Genomic DNA, 21162 nt, shown 5'->3' on the forward strand with positions numbered 1-21162 from the left:
AGAATTGCCACCAACGCTCCTTATAGGACACATCACTGCACTCTATACTCCTCTGTAAACTGGTCATCTCTCTATACTATGCTTATTTATAAAACCCTCTTAGGCCTCACTCCCCCCTATCTGAGATGTCTACTGCAGCCCTCATCCTCCACATACAACACCCGTTCTGCCAGTCACATTCTGTTAAAGGTCCCCAAAGCAAACACATCCCTGGGTCGCTCCTCTTTTCAGTTCGATGCAGCTAGCGACTGGAACGAGCTGCAACAAACACTCAAACTGGACAGTTTTATCTCAATCTCTTCATTCAAAGACTCAATCAAGGACACTCTTACTGACAGTTGTGGCTGCTTTGCGTGATGTATTGTTGTCTCTACCTTCTTAACCTTTGTGCTGTTGTCTCTGCCCAATAATGTTTGTACCCTGTTTTGTGTTGCTACCATGTTATGCTGCTGCCATGTTGTGTTGCTACCATGTTATTGTCATGTTGTGTTGCTACCATGTTATTGTCATGTTGTGTTGCTACCATGCTGTGTTGTCATGTGTTGCTACCATGCTGTGTTGTCATGTGTTGCTGCCATGCTATGTTGTCTTAGGTCTCTCTTTATGTAGTGTTGTGTTGTCTCTCTTGTCGTGATGTGTGTTTTGTCCTACATTTATATTGTATTGTTTTTAATGCATTTTTTTATCCCAGCCCCCATCCCCGCAGGAGGCCTTTTGCCTTTTGGTAGGCCGTCATTGCAAATAGGAATTTGTTCTTAACTGACTTGCCTAGTAAAATAAAATTTAAAAAAGTAATTCTGTTTTGAAAGTTGATAAACTTGTAACTCCACTTTTGAGAAAATTGCCGTTGAATGTTTTGGTACACCCACTGGAGAGCTCTTATTTGTCTACACCCATTCGGCTTCGTTCACACCCTCTTAAACCAGCCCCACCCATCTCTTTAAGGATTCACATGCGAGGTCACAGCTGAAACAGTGAGTAGTGTAGTAAAGATTAAGACTAAAAATGGTAGTAGCTTACAATAAGGAAACAATCCAAGGTAAACAAAGTGCCCAGATAAAAATACGGTATAAATATTAGATGATTCTTACCCAGACACACTTGTCTAAATTGATGGGTCATGTGAAAGAAACGCTATAACCCCCAGCGACATATTGCTAAGTGGACGGGTCTCTACAGAAGGTGGAAACGGTACAGCCAAATGTTTACCTGCATAGTAGCAATATCAACAATAGAAAGTGTCAATGCCGGTAGAGAAAGAACTACATAATGTACAGTATGTACTAGAACAATATCAATTACAATATCAGTGATACTGGTGATAGATGATGTCACGTCCTGACCAGTATAAGGGTTATTTGTTATTGTAGTTTGGTCAGGACGTGGCAGAGGGTATTTTGTTTATGTGGTTCGGGGTGGTGATTTATTTAGTAGGGTGTTGGTTTAGTTAGTTCCGGGTTTTTGGGGTTATGTTCTATGTTTGTATTTCTATGTGGTCTCTAGTTTTTTGAATTTCTATGTCTAGTTTATTGGGGTTGGACTCTCAATTGGAGGCAGGTGTTTTCTAGTTGCCTCTGATTGAGAGTCCTATATATGGGTATGTGTTTGGTTTAGGTTTTGTGGGAGATTGTTCTTGGATTGCTGGTTTGCCTTCAAGACTGTTATTTTGTCGTTCATCGTTTTGTTATTTTTGTATACGTGTTTGTTTGGTTTTTTCCTTCTTTTCCTGTCAATAAAGAAGATGAGTATACATGTCCCTGCTGCGTTTTGGTCTCATCACTACGACAATTGTGACAGATGAGGTAGTTATACAGTATGTACTAGAACAATATCAATTACTATATCAGTGATAGTGTTGATAGATGAGGTAGTTATACAGTATGTACTAGAACAATATCAATTACTATATCAGATCAGTGATACTAGTGATAGATGAGGTAGTTATATGTAGTTATACAGTGTCGTGTCTTTGGCTATGCCGGATTAAGTAATATGACATGCTATTCTATAAAATCCTTTCTCTGTAATTAATATTGCCTGATTAGCTAATCAGGTAAATGTAATTAACTAGAAAGTCGGGGCACCATGAAAGAATGTTTATAGAGCTGTTATCTTCCGAATAAACTCTTAAAGACCTAGTAATATTTTACATCAATAGCAGTCAATATTAATCGTCACCTTATTTCAGTCTCATCTGAAAGTTGTAAATTCTTGGTTATCTTCACGAACCCTGGCTAACAAGTTGAATCAGCAATACAAAATTGGGTTTAATTATTTATTTACTAAATACCTAACTAATCACACAGAATTACATATACACAGAATGCAAATTATGTCATACAGAAAACGTCCCTGGTGGATGGAACCTGTATGATGGCTTGTTACACAAAGAGAGGGGGTTGGGCTTGAATGAAAGAGCGGGAAGACTGAGGATCAAAGGGAGAAGCTAAGCTTTCGGAAATACAGTATCTTATTCATTCTAAATTACCGCCCATTTGGAAAAGGGAAATGCAATAAATATTTACTCTGAGCTGCGCTTCGGTAGGTTGGTTGTAGATGCTGGTCGTGTTGCCCAACAGAGATCATGCTGTGCTCGGAAGAATGTCTCTGGTGGTAAATTGAATACGTTGTAGTATCTTTGTTGTGTGTTAGACTGGATACGTCGTCCGTCCTTTCCTAGCCCACGTTTACAGCTGCTGTTGCTAACTCAACGGCTAGGATGTCTCACTTCTTTAGTGAATAAGAGTTCAAAGTTCATACCATTCACAACCAAAGCTCACGCTGAGGTTGGCTTAGTTCTGTAGTTGACATGTTAGTCCTTTTTAACGTATGGACCGTCGTCCTTTCGTCCTTGGAACAGAAGGTTACATTTTCGTCAAGGTATATATATATAGTGGAGGGAGAGAAGGGTGTGTTTCATAGTTTATAACCAATGTGTCACGACACCGACGGATGGTGGCGCCCCTCCTCGACCGGGCGGCGCTCGGCGGTCGTCGTCGCCGGCCTACTAGCTGCCATCGATCCTTTTTGTTTCACTTTCTGTTGGTTAGGTCTAGGTAGGCACACGCCTGTTTTGGTTTAGTTATTAGTAGGGGGGGTTATTTAGTCTAGCAAGGTATGTCTGTGTTTGTGCATGATTATTTTCGTCAGGTTGTACGTCTGGGGAACAGGTGTTTTTTCCCTTCTGCCTGTAGGTTTTGTAGCAGTGTGTTTTGGGCTGCGTCCCTACGCTGTGTTCGTGCTGTTTATGGGTATTTGTTTTACCTTTCCCTGCCCTACCTGTTTTTGGCAAGTGTGGATTGTTTATTAAAGACGAGTGTTCACAGACTTGTGTCTCCTGCGCCTGACTTCAACCCTCCTGCTTCCTTGAGCATTTTGACACAATGTCTCTTCACAGGGGCGGGCCACTGATTGAGCAGGGCTCTAACCTTATGAAAACCCAATTCTCTCATTTGGAAGCTAAAATTTCATTTCATCTTTTCACAAATAGTTTCATATTCAAACATTTAAATTGCACAACAATTCCATGTGACTCTGATAATTAGAATGTGTAGACTTTCCCAGATACAGTTTATGTCGTCCTGTCATCAGTCATAATGTCTCAGATGACAACCGAACTGACATCATGTTCATTAAGTACCAACGCATATTTTCAACTGGTTCTATTACCGAAATATGGTTCCTTTCCCCCCACTTGTTTGATGTTCCCAGACTCTCTATGTTTAACAAAGGCTATTCAAGAGTCCTTAGGTAGAGTCAGAGAGAGAGGGAAGGGAGAAAGGTATTTATGGGGGGGAGGTCATAAACCTTACCCACAGGCCAAAGTCATGACAACAGTATGTAGAAGAACAATATCAATAACTATATCAGTGATGCTGGTGATAGATGAGGTAGTTATACAGTATGTAGAAGAATAATATCAATAACGGTATCAATGATAGATAAGGTGCATACAATCACGTATGGCGTGTCTGTTAGGAGACAGTTATGTGAATAGAGGTACTGCAGATAGTGTTGATGACTGGTCCGTCCAAACCATGCATGAGCAAGGGAATCTATATTCAGAGAGCCTGTTTCTGTCCTGCCCTTGACTTTGGTGCAGGGCATGTGATGTCCATAGCCACTTCGTCGCAAAACTCCCTTGATCTTCTCAAAAAGATAGTTTGTCTAGCTGTGTCCAGTCCAGGTGGTGCTTGTACAGGCAGACCATCTATGGGAGGAAGGATGTCAGCGTTGTGCAGCAGCTGAAACCTGGTCCTGACTGAGTTCAAACGCTTCTTGGCGACAACACCACCAGGTTCCAAAACATCGAAGCTGTAAAACAGGAAATAACAAAAGAAATGAAGTAATTACAACCTTCCACAACATCAATTCACCTCCCAAGTTTAGATAAGAAGAATAACTTCATACAATGTAATGAAAATGATATTCAACTGAAGTGCTGGTACTGCTTGATCTGTGGTAGCGGCCTGAAGTACGGAGTCAGGTGTTGTTGCCAGCCATAGCTTTCCACCAGCACCATACCATCCTCCAGTCCAACCAGCTGTGGGACGTTGACCGATGTCACAAAGTCAAGATATTGGAGTGGCCATCACAAAGCCCTGACCTCAATCCTATAGAAAATTTGTGGGCAGAACCGAAAAAGCATGTGCGAGAAAGGAGGCCTACAAACCTGACTCAGTTACAGCAGCTCTGTCAGGAGGAATGGGCCAAAATTCACCCAACTTATTGTGGGAAGCTTGTGGAAGGCTACCCGAAACGTTTGACCCAAGTTAAACAATTTAAAGGCAATGCTACCAAATACTAATTGAGTGTATGTGAACTTCTGACCCACTTCTGACCCACTGGGAATGTGATGAAAGAAATTAAAGCTGAAGTAAATCATTCTCTCTACTATTATTCTGACATTCCACATTCTTAAAATATAGTGGTTGATCCTAACTGACCTAAGACAGGGAATTGTTACTCGGATTAAATGTCATGAATTGTGAAAACTGAGTTTAAATGTATTTGGCTGAGGTGTATGTAAACTTCTGACTTCAACTGTATATACACACATTACCAGTCAAGAGATTGGACACAACTAATCATTCAAGGGTTTTTCTTTATTTGTACTATTTCCTACATTGTAGAATAAGAGTGAAGACATTGTTGATCAAAATCAAAGCTGTAATGCATCCTGATGTATTTGCTTGCTGGTTCAGTAGGGCCCCCCAGAGACAACTGCAGGGCTTGACAGGTGGTCTTGCAGTCAGCAACAATCTTCTGGTAGACAGACCGCTCAGTCTGAACAAGCAGGAGATGCTGCTCTTGCTTCTTCAGCTTGGCTGACTTAACAGCTTCTGGCAGATTGGCAGATCTGAAGACCTGATAGTTGTTCCTCTGGCACTGCCAGCACAGGTCTGTCCTGGGCTTAGTGCTTGAGATGTGAGGCAGCAATTTTCTCCCCAGATTCCTGAAGGAAGACAGACCAACTACACGTACTGCTGGAAAATACAGAAATAATGTGAGATCAATAAAAGTAGTGCCAATTATGTTAGAGGTCAATTAGATAATCAAAATGTCTTGTTTATGCTTTACATACCAAGTGTTGTCATCGATTCCTTGTAGAGACGCCACACTGCTGCTTTTGTCACATGGGATGGCAGCAGCTTTCCACCAAAGTGTTTGTGTCCTGGGTGGCGTCCTGGTAATACTATTGCATTATCCTCTGCGTAGTTGTTGATGAAGTTCACCATTCGCTACAAGTCCTCATGCTTGAGGTGTAACGTGTGCTTGCTTGGGCCAACTCTCATTTTGATGAGAGGCATTAGATAATTTTCCTTGTATGACTGGTGGAGTAGAGACAGGCGTGTTCTACTGATGCTGAAAGACAAATTCCAGATACTAATATTTTGCCATTATTATACAATAGATAGCCGTTATCAACGTCAGACACACCTGGCTAACTGGATGGGTTATCAGCTAGCTAGCTAACAGTAAGCTTTAACTTGATGGGTTGTCAGCTAGCTAGCTAACAGTAAGCTTTAACCCCTGTGCGGCCTCCGTCGCTATTAGCATAACAAAATGTAATACTTTTTTTTTTTTAAATTTTTTTTTCAAATTATATCGTTTTATAGATACACCTCTCCTGAATCGAACCACGTTGTCCGATTTCAAAAAGGCTTTACAGCAAAAGCAAAACATTAGATTATGTTAGAGGAGTATATCGTAAAAGTAGCCACATAGCCATTTTCTGACCAACCACATGCATCACAAATAACCAAAAAACAGCTAAATGCAGCACTAACCTTTTACAAACTTCCTCAGATGACACACCTAGGACATCATGTTACACAATGCATGCATTCTTTTGTTCGATAAAGTTCATATTTATATATAAAAACAGCATTTTACATCGGAACGTAACGATGACTAACTATTTTCCCTAAAATGCATCCCGTGCTACAATTTACTAAATTACTATTCGAAAACATTTTTAAAATGTAATATTGTCATTCTAAGATTTATAGATGAATATCTCTTGAAAGCACCTGTAATGCCAGATTTAAAAATAACTTTACTGGTTAATCACACTTTGCGATAAAAGGGGATGCAATACTCAGAAAATTACCTAGTAAATATAGGTCTGCGCCATCTTGGAACAATCACATATCACATCTAGTCTTGTATACTATTGTCAATAATCCCTTATCTTTGGTTGTCTTCATCAGAAAGCACTTCCAGGGATCCCAGGTCCACAACAAATGTATTTTCGTTCGAAAAAATTACTCCTTTATGTTCTAAGAGCTTGTTCTTGTAGGCGCGTCTGAAGGCTGATCCAAATGCTTCGTCGGCCGCGGGACAGCTATTTCGAGAAAATGCATTTTTTTCCCATTTAGGTTCGTTCAAACATGTCAAACGTTGTATAACATAAATCTTCAGGGCCTTTTTCAACAAGAGAGCCAATAAGATTCGAGGGGGACGATTGCATTGTGTTTCAAAACGTTTCGAAAGGGGAGGGAAGCCAGGGCCGCCGGCATCATAATGGTGATGGCCCTCCTCATGTGACCAATTTCAACAGCGTCTCATTCATTCAGTTTTAACAGTAGGAGACTCAAACCACTTTGTAAAGACTGGGGACATCTAGTGGAAGCAATAGGAAGTGCTCAATGAACCATTGCTCACTGTGTGAATTACAGGCAAAGATGTGAAGTTGAGTCCACAATTCAGAATTCCACATCCTGTTACGATCGGTCTCGGGGTTTTGACTGCCATATGAGTTCTGTTATACTCACAGACACCATTCAAACAGTTTTAGAAACTTTAGGGTGTTTTCTATCCACAAGTATTAATTATATGCATATCCTAGCTTCTGAGTTTGAGTAAGAGGCCGTTTAAAATGGGCACGAATTGTTTTCAAAAATCGCTGTAGCGCCCCCTATCCTAGGGGAACGCCAAGAGGTTAACTTGATGGGTTGTCAGCTAGCTAGCTAACAGTAAGCTTTAACTTTATGGGTTATCAGCTAGCTAGCTAACAGTAAGCTTTAACTTGATGGATCGTGTAATCATCTGGCGAAGCGGAGTCGTTTGTTTAGATATGCTAGCTAAACAATGAACCATAATCCCAATCCATATACTACTAGCAATAGAAACCGATTGTCATAGCTAGCTAAAGTTAACAAAACAGGTTCAATATTAGCTAGTTAGCTAGCTAAAATGAGGCTAGAACTAGCAATGCGAAATGGCATTCTGAGATAATATTACTACACGTAATGTTAGCTAGCGAGCCAGACATCTAACGTCAGCCAGCTAGCTAACAGTAAGCTTTAACTTGCAATGAAAACAACTTTCTGACAAAATTAGAAACATATAATATCTGAAACTGTAGCTAGACTCTTACCCGTATACATGGATGAACGCTTCACTACAGACTGCAACCCTTTTCATTAAATAAGACGTCCTGTGTCGTTTCCGTTTTGTTTGTACAGCTTGTTTGGCCCATTGTGTCAAGTCACTCTGGTTCACACTGACTGTGTGCAATGCCATAAGAATCATCAGATCTTTCTCTCTCTGTCATGGAGGCCACGGTTGCCCTTAGTTTGAAGATGTAATCCGGAGACGTGTTTTATACAACAGCCTTCTGTGTTCTCTTTTCGACTCCCTCTGCATTTGCAATCAAACGCCAGAATTGTATTCATCTCCTTATCATACTCTGCTTCAAGCAGACATTCCACTGATTTCAAAACTGTGTCAACTTCTTCCGTGACAACAACACTGTTGATCGCCGTTTCTTCCTCACCACTGTCATCAGAAGACTCGACAAGGTCTTCTTCAATGAAAATGTTTTTACCTAAAACCAGGGATATCACCATCGTCTGATTCATTTTCAGAGTCAGCATGGCACAATCTTTCCTCCTGAAAGCAGTCCATCACAACTTTTTTCCGACTGACCTTTGTCGATAGCGCCTGATAAATTCAGGGCAGCAATGTTATTGAGAGCAGTAGCAACATAATTACAGTTCAAACGTTACATATTTCAAAAAAAAGCAGCAGTAGAAAGGATTATCTATGTAAAAAACACAATTTAAAATGTTTCTACATAAGACCGAAAAAAGGAAGACAGACACATTTTATAGACAGAAGATCCGACCTCATTATCTCAGGCAATCATGGCTAGCGGGAATGATCCTATATTTTTATGTGGATTAACCAACTAGGCTCATAATATAAGAGCCCGGACTTGAACCCGATTGAGCATCTCTGGAGAGACCTGAAAATAGCTGTGCAGCCACGCTCCCCATCCAACCTGACAGAGCTTGAGAGGATCTGCAGAGAAGAAAGGGAGAAACTTCCCAAATACAGGTGTGCCAAGCTTGTACCGTCATACCCAAGAAGACTCCAGGCTGTAATCGCTGCCAAAGGTGCTTCAACAAAGTACTGAGTAAAAGGTCAGAATACTTATGTAAATGTAATCTTTCAGTCTTTATTTTTTAATACGTTTATAAAAATGTCTAAACCTGTTTTTTGCTTTCTCGTTATGGGGTACAGTGTGTTGATTGATGAGGGGAAAAAACGATTTAATCAATTTTAGAATAATACTGTAACACAAAATGTGGAAAAAGTCAAAGGGTCTGAATACTTTCTGAATGCAGTGTATTTAAACCTCTATCCATCCTCCCTCTATCCATCCTCCCTCTATCCATCCTCCCTCTATCCATCCTCCCTCTATCCATCCTCTATCCATTCTCTATCCATCCTCTATCCATCCTCTATCCATCCTCCCTCTATCCTCCCTCTATTCTCTCTCTATTCTCTCTCTATCCATCCTCTATCCTCCCTCTATCCATCCTCTATCCATCCTCTATCCTCCCTCTATCCATCCTCTATCCTCCCTCTATCCTCCCTCTATCCTCCCTCTATCCATCCTCTATCCTCCCTCTATCCTCCCTCTATCCATCCTCTCTCTCTCTATCCATCCTCTATCCATCCTCCCTCTATCCTCCCTCTATCCTCCCTCTATCCATCCTCTATCCATCCTCTATCCTCTCTCTCTCTATCTATCCATCCTCTATCCTCCCTCTATTCTCTCTCTATCCATCCTCTATCCTCCCTCTATCCTCCCTCTATCCATCCTCTATCCTCCCTCTATCCTCCCTCTATCCTCCCTCTATCCTCCCTCTATCCATCCTCTCTCTCTCTATCCATCCTCTATCCATCCTCCCTCTATCCTCCCTCTATCCTCCCTCTATCCATCCTCTATCCATCCTCTATCCTCTCTCTCTCTATCTATCCATCCTCTATCCTCCCTCTATTCTCTCTCTATCCATCCTCTATCCATCCTCTATCCTCTCTCTCTCTATCCATCCTCTATCCATCCTCTATCCATCCTCTATCCATCCTCTATCCATCCTCTATCCTCCCTCTATCCATCCTCTATCCATCCTCTATCCATGCTCTATTCTCTATCCATCCTCTATCCTCCCTCTATCCATCCTCTATCCATCCTCTATCCATCCTCTATCCTCCCTCTATCCTCCCTCTATCCATCCTCTATCCTCCCTCTATCCATCCTCTATCCATCCTCTATCCATCCTCTATCCATGCTCTATTCTCTATCCATCCTCTATCCTCCCTCTATCCATCCTCTATCCATCCTCTATCCATCCTCTATCCATCCTCTATCCATCCTCTATCCATCCTCTATCCTCTCTCTATCCTCCCTCTATCCATCCTCTATCCTCTCTCTCTCTCTCTCTCTCTATCCATCCTCTATCCTCCCTCTATCCTCTCTCTCTCTCTCTATCCATCCTCTATCCATCCTCTATCCATCCTCTATCCTCTCTCTCTCTCTATCCATCCTCTATCCTCCCTCTATCCTCTCTCTCTCTCTATCCATCCTCTATCCATCCTCTATCCATCCTCTATCCATCCTCTATCCTCTCTCTCTCTCTATCCATCCTCTATCCTCCCTCTATCCTCTCTCTCTCTCTATCCATCCTCTATCCATCCTCTATCCATCCTCTATCCATCCTCTATCCATCCTCTATCCTCCCTCTATCCTCTCTCTCTCTCTATCCATCCTCTATCCATCCTCTATCCTCCCTCTATCCTCTCTCTCTCTCTATCCATCCTCTATCCATCCTCTATCCATCCTCTATCCATCCTCTATCCTCCCTCTATCCATCCTCTATCCATCCTCTATCCATCCTCTATCCATCCTCTATCCATCCTCCCTCTATCCATCCTCTATCCATCCTCTATCCATCCTCTATCCATCCTCCCTCTATCCATCCTCTATCCATCCTCTATCCATCCTCCCTCTATCCATCCTCTATCCATCCTCTATCCATCCTCTATCCATCCTCCCTCTATCCATCCTCTATCCATCCTCTATCCATCCTCTATCCATCCTCTATCCATCCTCTATCCATCCTCTATCCATCCTCTATTCTCTATCCATCCTTCTCCCTTTATCCATCTGCCTTTCTCCCTTGCTCTCCCTTTTCATCTCTCCTCCTCTCTCTTTTTTCCTCTACTTCTCTCTCGCTCTTTACCCATCCGTCTTTCTCTCTCTCTCCCCATGTCTGTCTTCCTCTTCTCTCTCTCTCCCCATGTCTCCCTCCGTCTCTCTCTCTCTCCCTCTTCTCTCCCTCCCCGTCTCTCTCTCTCTTTTCTCCCAGTCTGTCTCTAGCCCCCCGTCTCGCTCTTCTCTCCCCGTCTCTGCCTCTCGTTCTTCCAGTGTCTGTCTCTCTGTCCCTCCTCCTCTCTCTCCCCGGTCTCTTACCCATTCTGTCTCTCTCTCTCTCTCTCTTCTCTGACCCCTCAGTAAACCAGAGGTTTTATATTCTCACCAACATCACATAGTACCACAGGGAACAGAAATAACACACTCTCGTCTCCTACCCCTCCCATCACATCCCAATAGTTGCATCTTTCCCAACTGCATGTCAACTAATGCCTGAGGCAGCAGTCATGAACTGATTAGAGCCGTAAAGCCTTTATCCAGATACCCAAAGCTCTGTAGTAAGGTAGGAAACTCACCTCTTCCATCACCAGTGTTTAGTACCTACTTACAGCAATATGGTCACAACATACTAGTGACTCAACTTTGGCGTCTTATGTTAAAGCATTGTTGGCACACGGAACGCTTCTCCCTTTTTTTGGGGGGGGGGGGCAAATAGTGGTACAATAAAGGAAACATTGTCATTGTATATAAAAAATCACAAAATCTCGTTCCCAGACGCACAATTGCCCGGCGACAAGATGAATAAGTCACGGACATGCACTCCTGGAGTCTGTCACTGATCCCATTGTAAAAGCATCTCCTGTCCTGTCAACCCTGCTGGTCGCTACGTTAAGACCAGGGGGGGGGGCCCATTTCCAAATGTAGAGATGGGACAGGGCCGCCCCCCAGGCCGCACGAGGCGGGGTCACCAACTATAGGACAGGGCCGCCCCCCCAGGCCGCACGAGGCGGGGTCACCAACTATAGGACAGGGCCGCCCCCCCAGGCCGCACGAGGCGGGGTCACCAACTATAGATTAGGCTACGGGCTCAATTTTAATGTCTCATTGTGTGTGTGTGTATATGTGTGTGTGTGTGTGTGTGTGTGTATGTAACAGCAGTATCTCTCAGACCAGAGAAGAGTTTCATGTTGCATCTTCTGTTTATTAGAACAGAAAAAAAAATCAACCAATCAGGGAGAAAGAAGTCACCAACTCAAATACAAAAATATGGGACTCAAATGCAAACCAATCAACGTATGAATGTAGCTTTCCAAAACAAACACCAGGGGGCAGAAAACAGAACAAAATGGTGTCTGCCTGTCCATCGGTCCGTCTGTCTGGTAGGCTACAACATGAATGGGTGGTTAAGGTTGGATGTTCGTTCAGTCCCAGGTTTTTAATGTAAAGCTAGGAGTAAAAAAATAGAACACAGTCTCTCCGGGGAAATCCAACAGACGTCTCCATCTTTCTGTCTCTCTTTCTTTCTCTCTCTCTCTTGCAATAGTCTGCTGCAGCAAAACCAGCAGCACTAGAACCAGCAGCACTAGAACCAACAGCACTAGAACCAGCAGCACTAGAACCAGCAGCACTAGAACCAGCAGCACTAGAACCAGCAGCACTAGAACCAGCAGCACTAGAACCAGCAGCACTAGAACCAGCAGGTTTATGCAGAGAAAGAATGCAGCGGGAGGAAGAAAAGAAAGCCAAGCGAGTGGAGTCGTGTGCTATGTGGCTTTTAAAGGTACAGGGTGACATGTCAAAGCAGAAAGAAACCACGCTCAAACAAATAAAGAGCAGTCGTCAATGTTTACATGAACGCTTGTCTGTGTCGTCCTTCTAGGCTATTTTCTTCTTTGCTGCAATATGCTCTCTCTCTCTCTCTCTCTCTCTCTCTCTCTCTCTCTCTCTCTCTCTCTCTCTCTCTCTCTCTCTCTCTCTCTCTGATGTACAGGCCATCATATGAATCATCACTCCTTCCCGCCGTTGACCCCTAAAGACAACTCCTTCAGAATCCCACTGACGTCAACCCTCCTCCTCTCTCGGATCATATCCTCGAGGCTACGGAACACCAGCGTGTGTCCATTCCGAGTCCCGTCACCGAGGTGCACTTTGAGAAAGTACTGTTGCTCTGCCGAGTGCGCCTCGCCTCCCGCCTTGAACTCCCGCTTCCCGAAACGGCACCAGGCGGCGAAGTTCTCAGAGCTCGTCCAACAGATGTCCCCGCTGTTCAGGCCCAGGTGTCCGGCAGCGTTCTGCAGCACCAGGTCGGAGGGCAGCGCCCGGAACCGGTAACGACTGTTCACTATCCGTCCATGCCGGCCCCGTCCTATCTCAGTCAGGCTGTCCTTCCGTATCTCCCCCTCATGCAGGTGTATCACCTGGTCGTTGAGCTCGTACACAGCCCAGTGAGGTGCCTGTGACGTGGATACTAGCTCCACAAGGTCCCCTGGCTTGCACATGGAAAGCAAAGTTTTGGCGGAGTAAACGTTCAAGTCCTGGTTTTCGCGGAGCTTGGAGAAGATGCATTCCTGGGAGCAGAAGGCGGAGTACTCCAGCTCGCTGACCGCCCCGGGGTGCTCCTGGCTGGACTCCTTGTTATAGCCTCCTCCACCGCCTCCTGCATCATCTACCTGAAAAATCAAAACAAATCAAATTACTTTCAAATCGATTACATTTATTTTGTAAAGCCCATCAACTAAGTGTTTTAAAGATACCGAACCTAAAACCCCAAAAGAGCAAAACAAAAAGTTTATTAGTCATATAGGATACAGTGTGATGTAAATGGTACAATGAAATGCTTACTTGCAAGCTTCCTCTCAACAGTGCAATGAAATATGAAATGGGTGGCGGGTAGCCAAACAGTTAGGAGCGTTGGGCCAGTAACTGGAAGATCGCGGGTTTGAATCCCTGAGCCGACTAGGGGAAAAATATGTCTGTGCCAGTACTGTCTAATATATATATATATATAAACCTCAGTACTGTCTAATAAAAAGGTACTTAACCCTAATTGCTCATGTAAGGCGATCAGGGTTTAGTTTCCCAAAAGCATATTAAGGCTAATAAATTCATCATTAGAACATTCGTAGGAGCATTGTTAAATCTCCGAGCGGTTTCCCCAACGCCATCGTTACTAACATTACAATTTAACGCTCGTAATCTAACGCCGGGCCTCAGACCGCTCGTAATCTAACGCCTGGCCTCAGACCGCTCGTAATCTAACGCCTGGCCTCAGACCGCTCGTAATCTAACGCCTGGCCTCAGACCGCTCGTAATCTAACGCCTGGCCTCAGACCGCTCGTAATCTAACGCCTCAGACCGCTCGTAATCTAACGCCTCAGACCGCTCGTAATCTAACGCCTGGCCTCAGACCGCTCGTAATCTAACGCCTGGCCTCAGACCGCTCGTAATCTAACGCCTCAGACCGCTCGTAATCTAACGCCTGGCCTCAGACCGCTCGTAATCTAACGCCGGGCCTCAGACCGCTCGTAATCTAACGCCTGGCCTCAGACCGCTCGTAATCTAACGCCTCAGACCGCTCGTAATCTAACGCCTGGCTTCAGACCGCTCGTAATCTAACGCCTCAGACCGCTCGTAATCTAACGCCTGGCCTCAGACCGCTCGTAATCTAACGCCTGGCCTCAGACCGCTCGTAATCTAATGCCTGGCCTCAGACCGCTCGTAACCTAACGCCTCAGACCGCTCGTAATCTAACGCCTCAGACCGCTCGTAATCTAACGCCGGGCCTCAGACCGCTCGTAATCTAACGCCGGGCCTCAGACCGCTCGTAATCTAACACCTCAGACCGCTCGTAATCTAACGCCTGGCCTCAGACCGCTCGTAATCTAACGCCGGCTCTCAGACCGCTCGTAATCTAAAGCCTGGCCTCAGACCGCTCGTAATCTAACGCCTGGCCTCAGACCGCTCGTAATCTAACGCCTGGCCTCAGACCGCTCGTAATCTAACGCCTCAGACCGCTCGTAATCTAACGCCGGGCCTCAGACCGCTCGTAATCTAACGCCGGGCCTCAGACCGCTCGTAATCTAACGCCTCAGACCGCTCGTAATCTAACGCCTGGCCTCAGACCGCTCGTAATCTAACGCCTGGCCTCAGACCGCTCGTAATCTAACGCCTCAGACCGCTCGTAATCTAACGCCGGGCTTCAGACCGCTCGTAATCTAACGCCGGGCCTCAGACCGCTCGTAATCTAACGCCTCAGACCGCTCGTAATCTAACGCCTGGCTTCAGACCGCTCGTAATCTAACGCCGGGCCTCAGACCGCTCGTAATCTAACGCCTGGCCTCAGACCGCTCGTAATCTAACGCCTGGCCTCAGACCGCTCGTAATCTAACGCCGGCTCTCAGACCGCTCGTAATCTAACGCCGGGCCTCAGACCGCTCGTAATCTAACGCCTGGCCTCAGACCGCTTGTAATCTAACGCCGGGCCTCAGACCGCTCGTAATCTAACGCCGGGCCTCAGACCGCTCGTAATCTAACGCCTCAGACCGCTCGTAATCTAACGCCTGGCTTCAGACCGCTCGTAATCTAACGCCGGGCCTCAGACCGCTCGTAATCTAACGCCTGGCTTCAGACCGCTCGTATTCTAACGCCTGGCCTCAGACCGCTCGTAATCTAACGCCTGGCCTCAGACCGCTCGTAATCTAACGCCTCAGACCGCTCGTAATCTAACGCCTGGCTTCAGACCGCTCGTAATCTAACGCCGGGCCTCAGACCGCTCGTAATCTAACGCCTGGCTTCAGACCGCTCGTAATCTAACGCCGGGCCTCAGACCGCTCGTAATCTAACGCCTGGCCTCAGACCGCTCGTAATCTAACGCCTCAGACCGCTCGTAATCTAATGCCTGGCCTCAGACCGCTCGTAATCTAACGCCGGGCCTCAGACCGCTCGTAATCTAACGCCTGGCTTCAGACCGCTCGTAATCTAACGCCTCAGACCGCTCGTAATCTAACGCCGGGCCTCAGACCGCTCGTAATCTAACGCCTGGCCTCAGACCGCTTGTAATCTAACGCCTGGCTTCAGACCGCTCGTAATCTAACCCCTCAGACCGCTCGTAATCTAACGCCGGGCCTCAGACCGCTCGTAATCTAACGCCTGGCCTCAGACCGCTCGTAATCTAACGCCTCAGACCGCTCGTAATCTAACGCCGGGCCTCAGACCGCTCGTAATCTAACGCCTGGCTTCAGACCGCTCGTAATCTAACGCCTGGCCTCAGACCGCTCGTAATCTAACGCCTGGCCTCAGACCGCTCGTAATCTAACGCCTCAGACCGCTCGTAATCTAACGCCTGGCTTCAGACCGCTCGTAATCTAACGCCGGGCCTCAGACCGCTCGTAATCTAACGCCTGGCTTCAGACCGCTCGTAATCTAACGCCGGGCCTCAGACCGCTCGTAATCTAACGCCTGGTCTCAGACCGCTCGTAATCTAACGCCTCAGACCGCTCGTAATCTAATGCCTGGCCTCAGACCGCTCGTAATCTAACGCCGGGCCTCAGACCGCTCGTAATCTAACGCCTGGCTTCAGACCGCTCGTAATCTAACGCCTCAGACCGCTCGTAATCTAACGCCGGGCCTCAGACCGCTCGTAATCTAACGCCTGGCCTCAGACCGCTCGTAATCTAACGCCTCAGACCGCTCGTAATCTAACGCCTCAGACCGCTCGTAATCTAACGCCTGGCCTCAGACCGCTCGTAATCTAACGCCGGCTCTCAGACCGCTCGTAATCTAATGCCGGGCCTCAGACCGCTCGTAATCTAACGCCTGGCCTCAGACCGCTTGTAATCTAACGCCGGGCCTCAGACCGCTCGTAATCTAACGCCGGGCCTCAGACCGCTCGTAATCTAACGCCTCAGACCGCTCGTAATCTAACGCCTGGCTTCAGACCGCTCGTAATCTAACGCCGGGCCTCAGACCGCTCGTAATCTAACGCCTGGCTTCAGACCGCTCGTATTCTAACGCCTGGCCTCAGACCGCTCGTAATCTAACGCCTGGCCTCAGACCGCTCGTAATCTAACGCCTCAGACCGCTCGTAATCTAACGCCTGGCTTCAGACCGCTCGTAATCTAACGCCGGGCCTCAGACCGCTCGTAATCTAACGCCTGGCTTCAGACCGCTCGTAATCTAACGCCGGGCCTCAGACCGCTCGTAATCTAACGCCTGGCCTCAGACCGCTCGTAATCTAACGCCTCAGACCGCTCGTAATCTAATGCCTGGCCTCAGACCGCTCGTAATCTAACGCCGGGCCTCAGACCGCTCGTAATCTAACGCCTGGCTTCAGACCGCTCGTAATCTAACGCCTCAGACCGCTCGTAATCTAACGCCGGGCCTCAGACCGCTCGTAATCTAACGCCTGGCCTCAGACCGCTCGTAATCTAACGCCTCAGACCGCTCGTAATCTAACGCCTCAGACCGCTCGTAATCTAACGCCTGGCCTCAGACCGCTCGTAATCTAACGCCGGCTCTCAGACCGCTCGTAATCTAACGCCGGGCCTCAGACCGCTCGTAATCTAACGCCTGGCCTCAGACCGCTCGTAATCTAACGCCTGGCCTCAGACTGCTCGTAGAACAGCTAAGTGCTCCCACGTCACTTTATAAAACAGAAGATCTCCGCTAAACATAGAATCACATTGTTTATCCGTCTCTGTGACAAAGTTCAAAGTTGACTACAAACACAAAGTTGCCAATTTCTTTGCAATTGATACAAGTCGAGCCACGTATAAAAATATGTTTCAAATGAAAACCGAGAGATTACTACACCAAATATAAACAGTAGGCTATAGGCCTAGTTCTAGCATATTAAAATACATGTAATGTTCAACCAATTGAGTTCTATTTTTGTACTTGTAGGCTTCGGTCTATAATTTGTCTCAATACATTTAATGATGTTGTGTAGCCTAACATGTACAAAGAAGTGCATTAGAATCAGCCGCCTCAATATTTTGCAGCAGTAGGTGGTAATACCTCTCTAGGAGCGGATCAATCGTCAGTACTTGTGAAATAATTCTAAACGTTAAGGTAAGATTTGAATGATCGAAGAGCTCCCTTTCTTTCGATCCTATCAGTACCGACACATACCTCAACGATGGACCTAGCGACTGATGTCTCTACATGGTGTTTTGGGAAACGGATGTTAAATCTTCGGCCATTGTAGGATGCATCGTTAAAAACACGCGAGCCTGTGTTACATCGTTATCGGGAAACCGGGCCTTGGATAAGAACGATCTGCTAATTTACTAAAATGTAAAATCTGAATGTAAAATTTAAATACAAAACACTAGATATAAGGCAATAAGTTTCTTTGGTTAAAAAAAAAAAAGGCTAATGTTTCACACTATGTCAATAAAAACCTTAAAGCATAAAGATTATATAAAATGCCAGAACAAATTTATTGGAAGGAATAAATGTATCAAAATCAAAGTTTATTTTATCATATGAACAGGAGACATGTGTAACTGGTGTAAAACCGCGAGCTAGTTAGCGGTGCGAGCCAGTAGCGTTGTTTCAACCTGTGACATGAACTCTCGCTAAGCCCTTTACGTAGTGCTTTCCCTTGCTCATCCAGGGCCACAGCCCTTTGTGGAGCAATTGGGTAAGAATGCTTCGAAGGAGGCAGTTGTTGATGTGTTCAGATGATCCCTCGTTCGAGCCCGGGTTGGGGGGGGTAAGGAGAACAACGGAAGCAGCACACAGTCCCACTAACAAAGTTACAGGTTCCCTTCTCAACATATTGTAAAACAAATATATATATATATATATATATATACAAAAGTAATATCCACCTCCTCCTCTTCGTCTGAAAAGAAGTATGCTACTCCAACCCTAAGCTCCTCTTTCTCCAGTCCGGACGGATCTCCGGTGGGCAGCTCGCTGTAGCTGAGGTGGGTTATCCGGTCCAGGTGGTTTCCCATCAATGACAAAGCCCCAGCAGGAGGACAGGCATGGAATAAGGTGCCTGGGGACATAGGAGGTGAGGTGAGGGGGGATGGGCAGGAGACCGAGTGAGGAAGAGAGAAGGGGGACAGAGACTGTGAGTGTTGGGAAACAACAACAAAAAAAGAATCCCCACAAAATAGGCTCACTACACTAAAATCACAAGTTGGAGAAATATAAAATACTTTCACCAGAGTGACGTAGATAGAGGTTTACGTTAGCATTCAAAATACTGCGCGCACTGCCCGGTAGACTGCACCGGTCGGCTATAAACTAGACTCAAATAATCCAGCATCAAGAGAAAACAGTCCACAGTCACGTAGTGAGGTCAATTATCAACTCTCCGGTTACTGAACCGCGTTCCTTTGAAAGATGAGACCACAATGATGTGGTCTATCGCTCTCATCCTATCCCATGCCTTTAACCAGAATGAGAAAGGCTGAGAAAACAGCTGGGCTGGAGAGAGAGAGACAGAGACAGAGAGACAGAGACAGAGACAGAGACAGTGAGAGTGAGAGTGAGAGTGAGAGAGAGAGAGAGAGAGTGAGACAGAGAGAGAGAGAGACAGAGAGAGAGAGAGAGAGAGAGAGAGAGAGAGAGTGAGACAGAGAGAGAGAGTGAGAGAGAGAGAGAGAGAGAGAGAGAGAGAGAGAGAGAGAGAGAGCTAGGTGCACTTCTGCCCTCTTCCATGTAGAAAGAAAGGAGTGCGCCCTGACAAAACGCTGCCGCCAGACAGACTCACACCGTGGGATAATAACGACTGAACCTTTGACGCACTGTGTGTGGAAGACGGATTAAGAGAAGTGGTTACCTGCACAAGACCCGGACAATCTGTTATATATCCTGTCGTTCCATCGGTGTGCTTTCTCTCTCTGTCTCCCTCTCTCTCTCTCTCTCTCTCTCTGTCTCTCTTTCACAGCGGTCTTCTATCCCCCAATCCTCCCGCAGCCCTGTGTGCGTAACGTGTGTTTTCGGCTCCTCTCGTCTTTAAGTAGGTCTAACTCGGAGAGCTCCGCCTTCACTAGCGATACCTGCCCCCGGCGCAGCCCATTGGTCCAAGGTCCCTTTCCCATTCTGCCTTGGCCAATCAGAAAGTCTGATCCCCACGTCAATCAAGCCAGCCTCCAATAGCGTGGGCGAGGAGCAGCGCGTGGTGGGGGTTTGTTACTGTGGCCTAACCTACTGTACAATGCGTAAAAAACAATGTCTGAAACTAGATCCCGACGTACTGCTCTTGACAAGATGAGGAAAAACTCTCTTCTGCACAGTTCAACCAATCCAGTAAATGTGGAGGAGGAGTTAACGTGGAGCGTCACGTCGTTAACGTCCAAAATGGAAGCGCAGCACAGGTTCAATTCCCCCTGAAAAGCAGAACATCCGGTTGTAAGGGCCTCGGCACAGGCTACGGTGGCCTGGTGGTGTTGTTAGAGGGAGAGGACGAATACTAGATGGAGAGAGACTGTATATAGACATAATATAACATTTGTAATGTCTTTATTCTCTTTGAACTTCTGTGAGTGTAATGTTTACTGTTCATTTTTATTGGTTATTTCACTTTTGTTTATCATCTACATTACTTGCTTTGGCAATGTTGACATATGGAGAGGTGTTTTAGGGAAGATGAATACTAGAGTAATAGACAGACAGAGAGGTGTGTGTAGATAAGAGTGTCTACTAAATGACTATAATGTAATTTAACCCTTATTTTACCAGATAAGTTGACTGAGAACACATCAGTTCCAGGATCAGTTCCAGGGTCAGTTCCAGGGTCAGTTCCAGGGTCAGTACCAGGGTCAGTTCCAGGGTCAGTTCCAGTTCCAGGGTCAGTTCCAGGGTCAGTTCCAGGGTCAGTTCCAGGGTCAGTACCAGGGTCAGTTCCAGGGTCAGTTCCAGGGTCAGTACCAGGGTCAGTTCCAGGGTCAGTTCCAGTTCCAGGGTCAGTTCCAGGGTCAGTTCCAGGGTCAGTTCCAGGGTCAGTTCCAGGGTCAATACCAGGGTCAATTCCAGGGTCAGTTCCAGGGTCAGTTCCAGGGTCAGTACCAGGGTCAGTTCCAGGGTCAGTTCCAGGGTCAGTTCCAGGGTCAGTACCAGGGTCAGTTCCAGGGTCAGTTCATGGGTCAGTACCAGGGTCAGTTCCAGGGTCAGTTCCAGGGTCAGTACCAGGGTCAGTTCCAGGGTCAGTTCCAGGGTCAGTACCAGGGTCAGTTCCAGGGTCAGTTCCAGGGTCAGTA

The 21162-nt window shown here is 46.0% G+C and overlaps 1 protein-coding gene across 1 annotated transcript; it reads right to left on the reverse strand.

Annotated features, from left to right (window-relative positions):
- Positions 1 to 12128: 12128 nt before the first annotated feature.
- LOC115175194 (protein LRATD1) lies at positions 12129 to 20049 on the reverse strand. Its single transcript, XM_029734443.1, has 3 exons — positions 19743 to 20049; positions 18781 to 18953; positions 12129 to 13617 (listed from the first exon to the last, which is right to left on the reverse strand). Exons 2-3 carry the CDS (start codon positions 18907 to 18909, stop codon positions 12955 to 12957), a joined length of 792 nt encoding a protein of 263 aa, XP_029590303.1. The 5' UTR covers positions 18910 to 18953; positions 19743 to 20049; the 3' UTR covers positions 12129 to 12954.
- Positions 20050 to 21162: the final 1113 nt, after the last annotated feature.

Source organism: Salmo trutta, chromosome 35 (assembly GCF_901001165.1).
Source record: "Salmo trutta chromosome 35, fSalTru1.1, whole genome shotgun sequence".
NCBI classification, from domain to species: Eukaryota; Metazoa; Chordata; class Actinopteri; order Salmoniformes; family Salmonidae; genus Salmo; species Salmo trutta.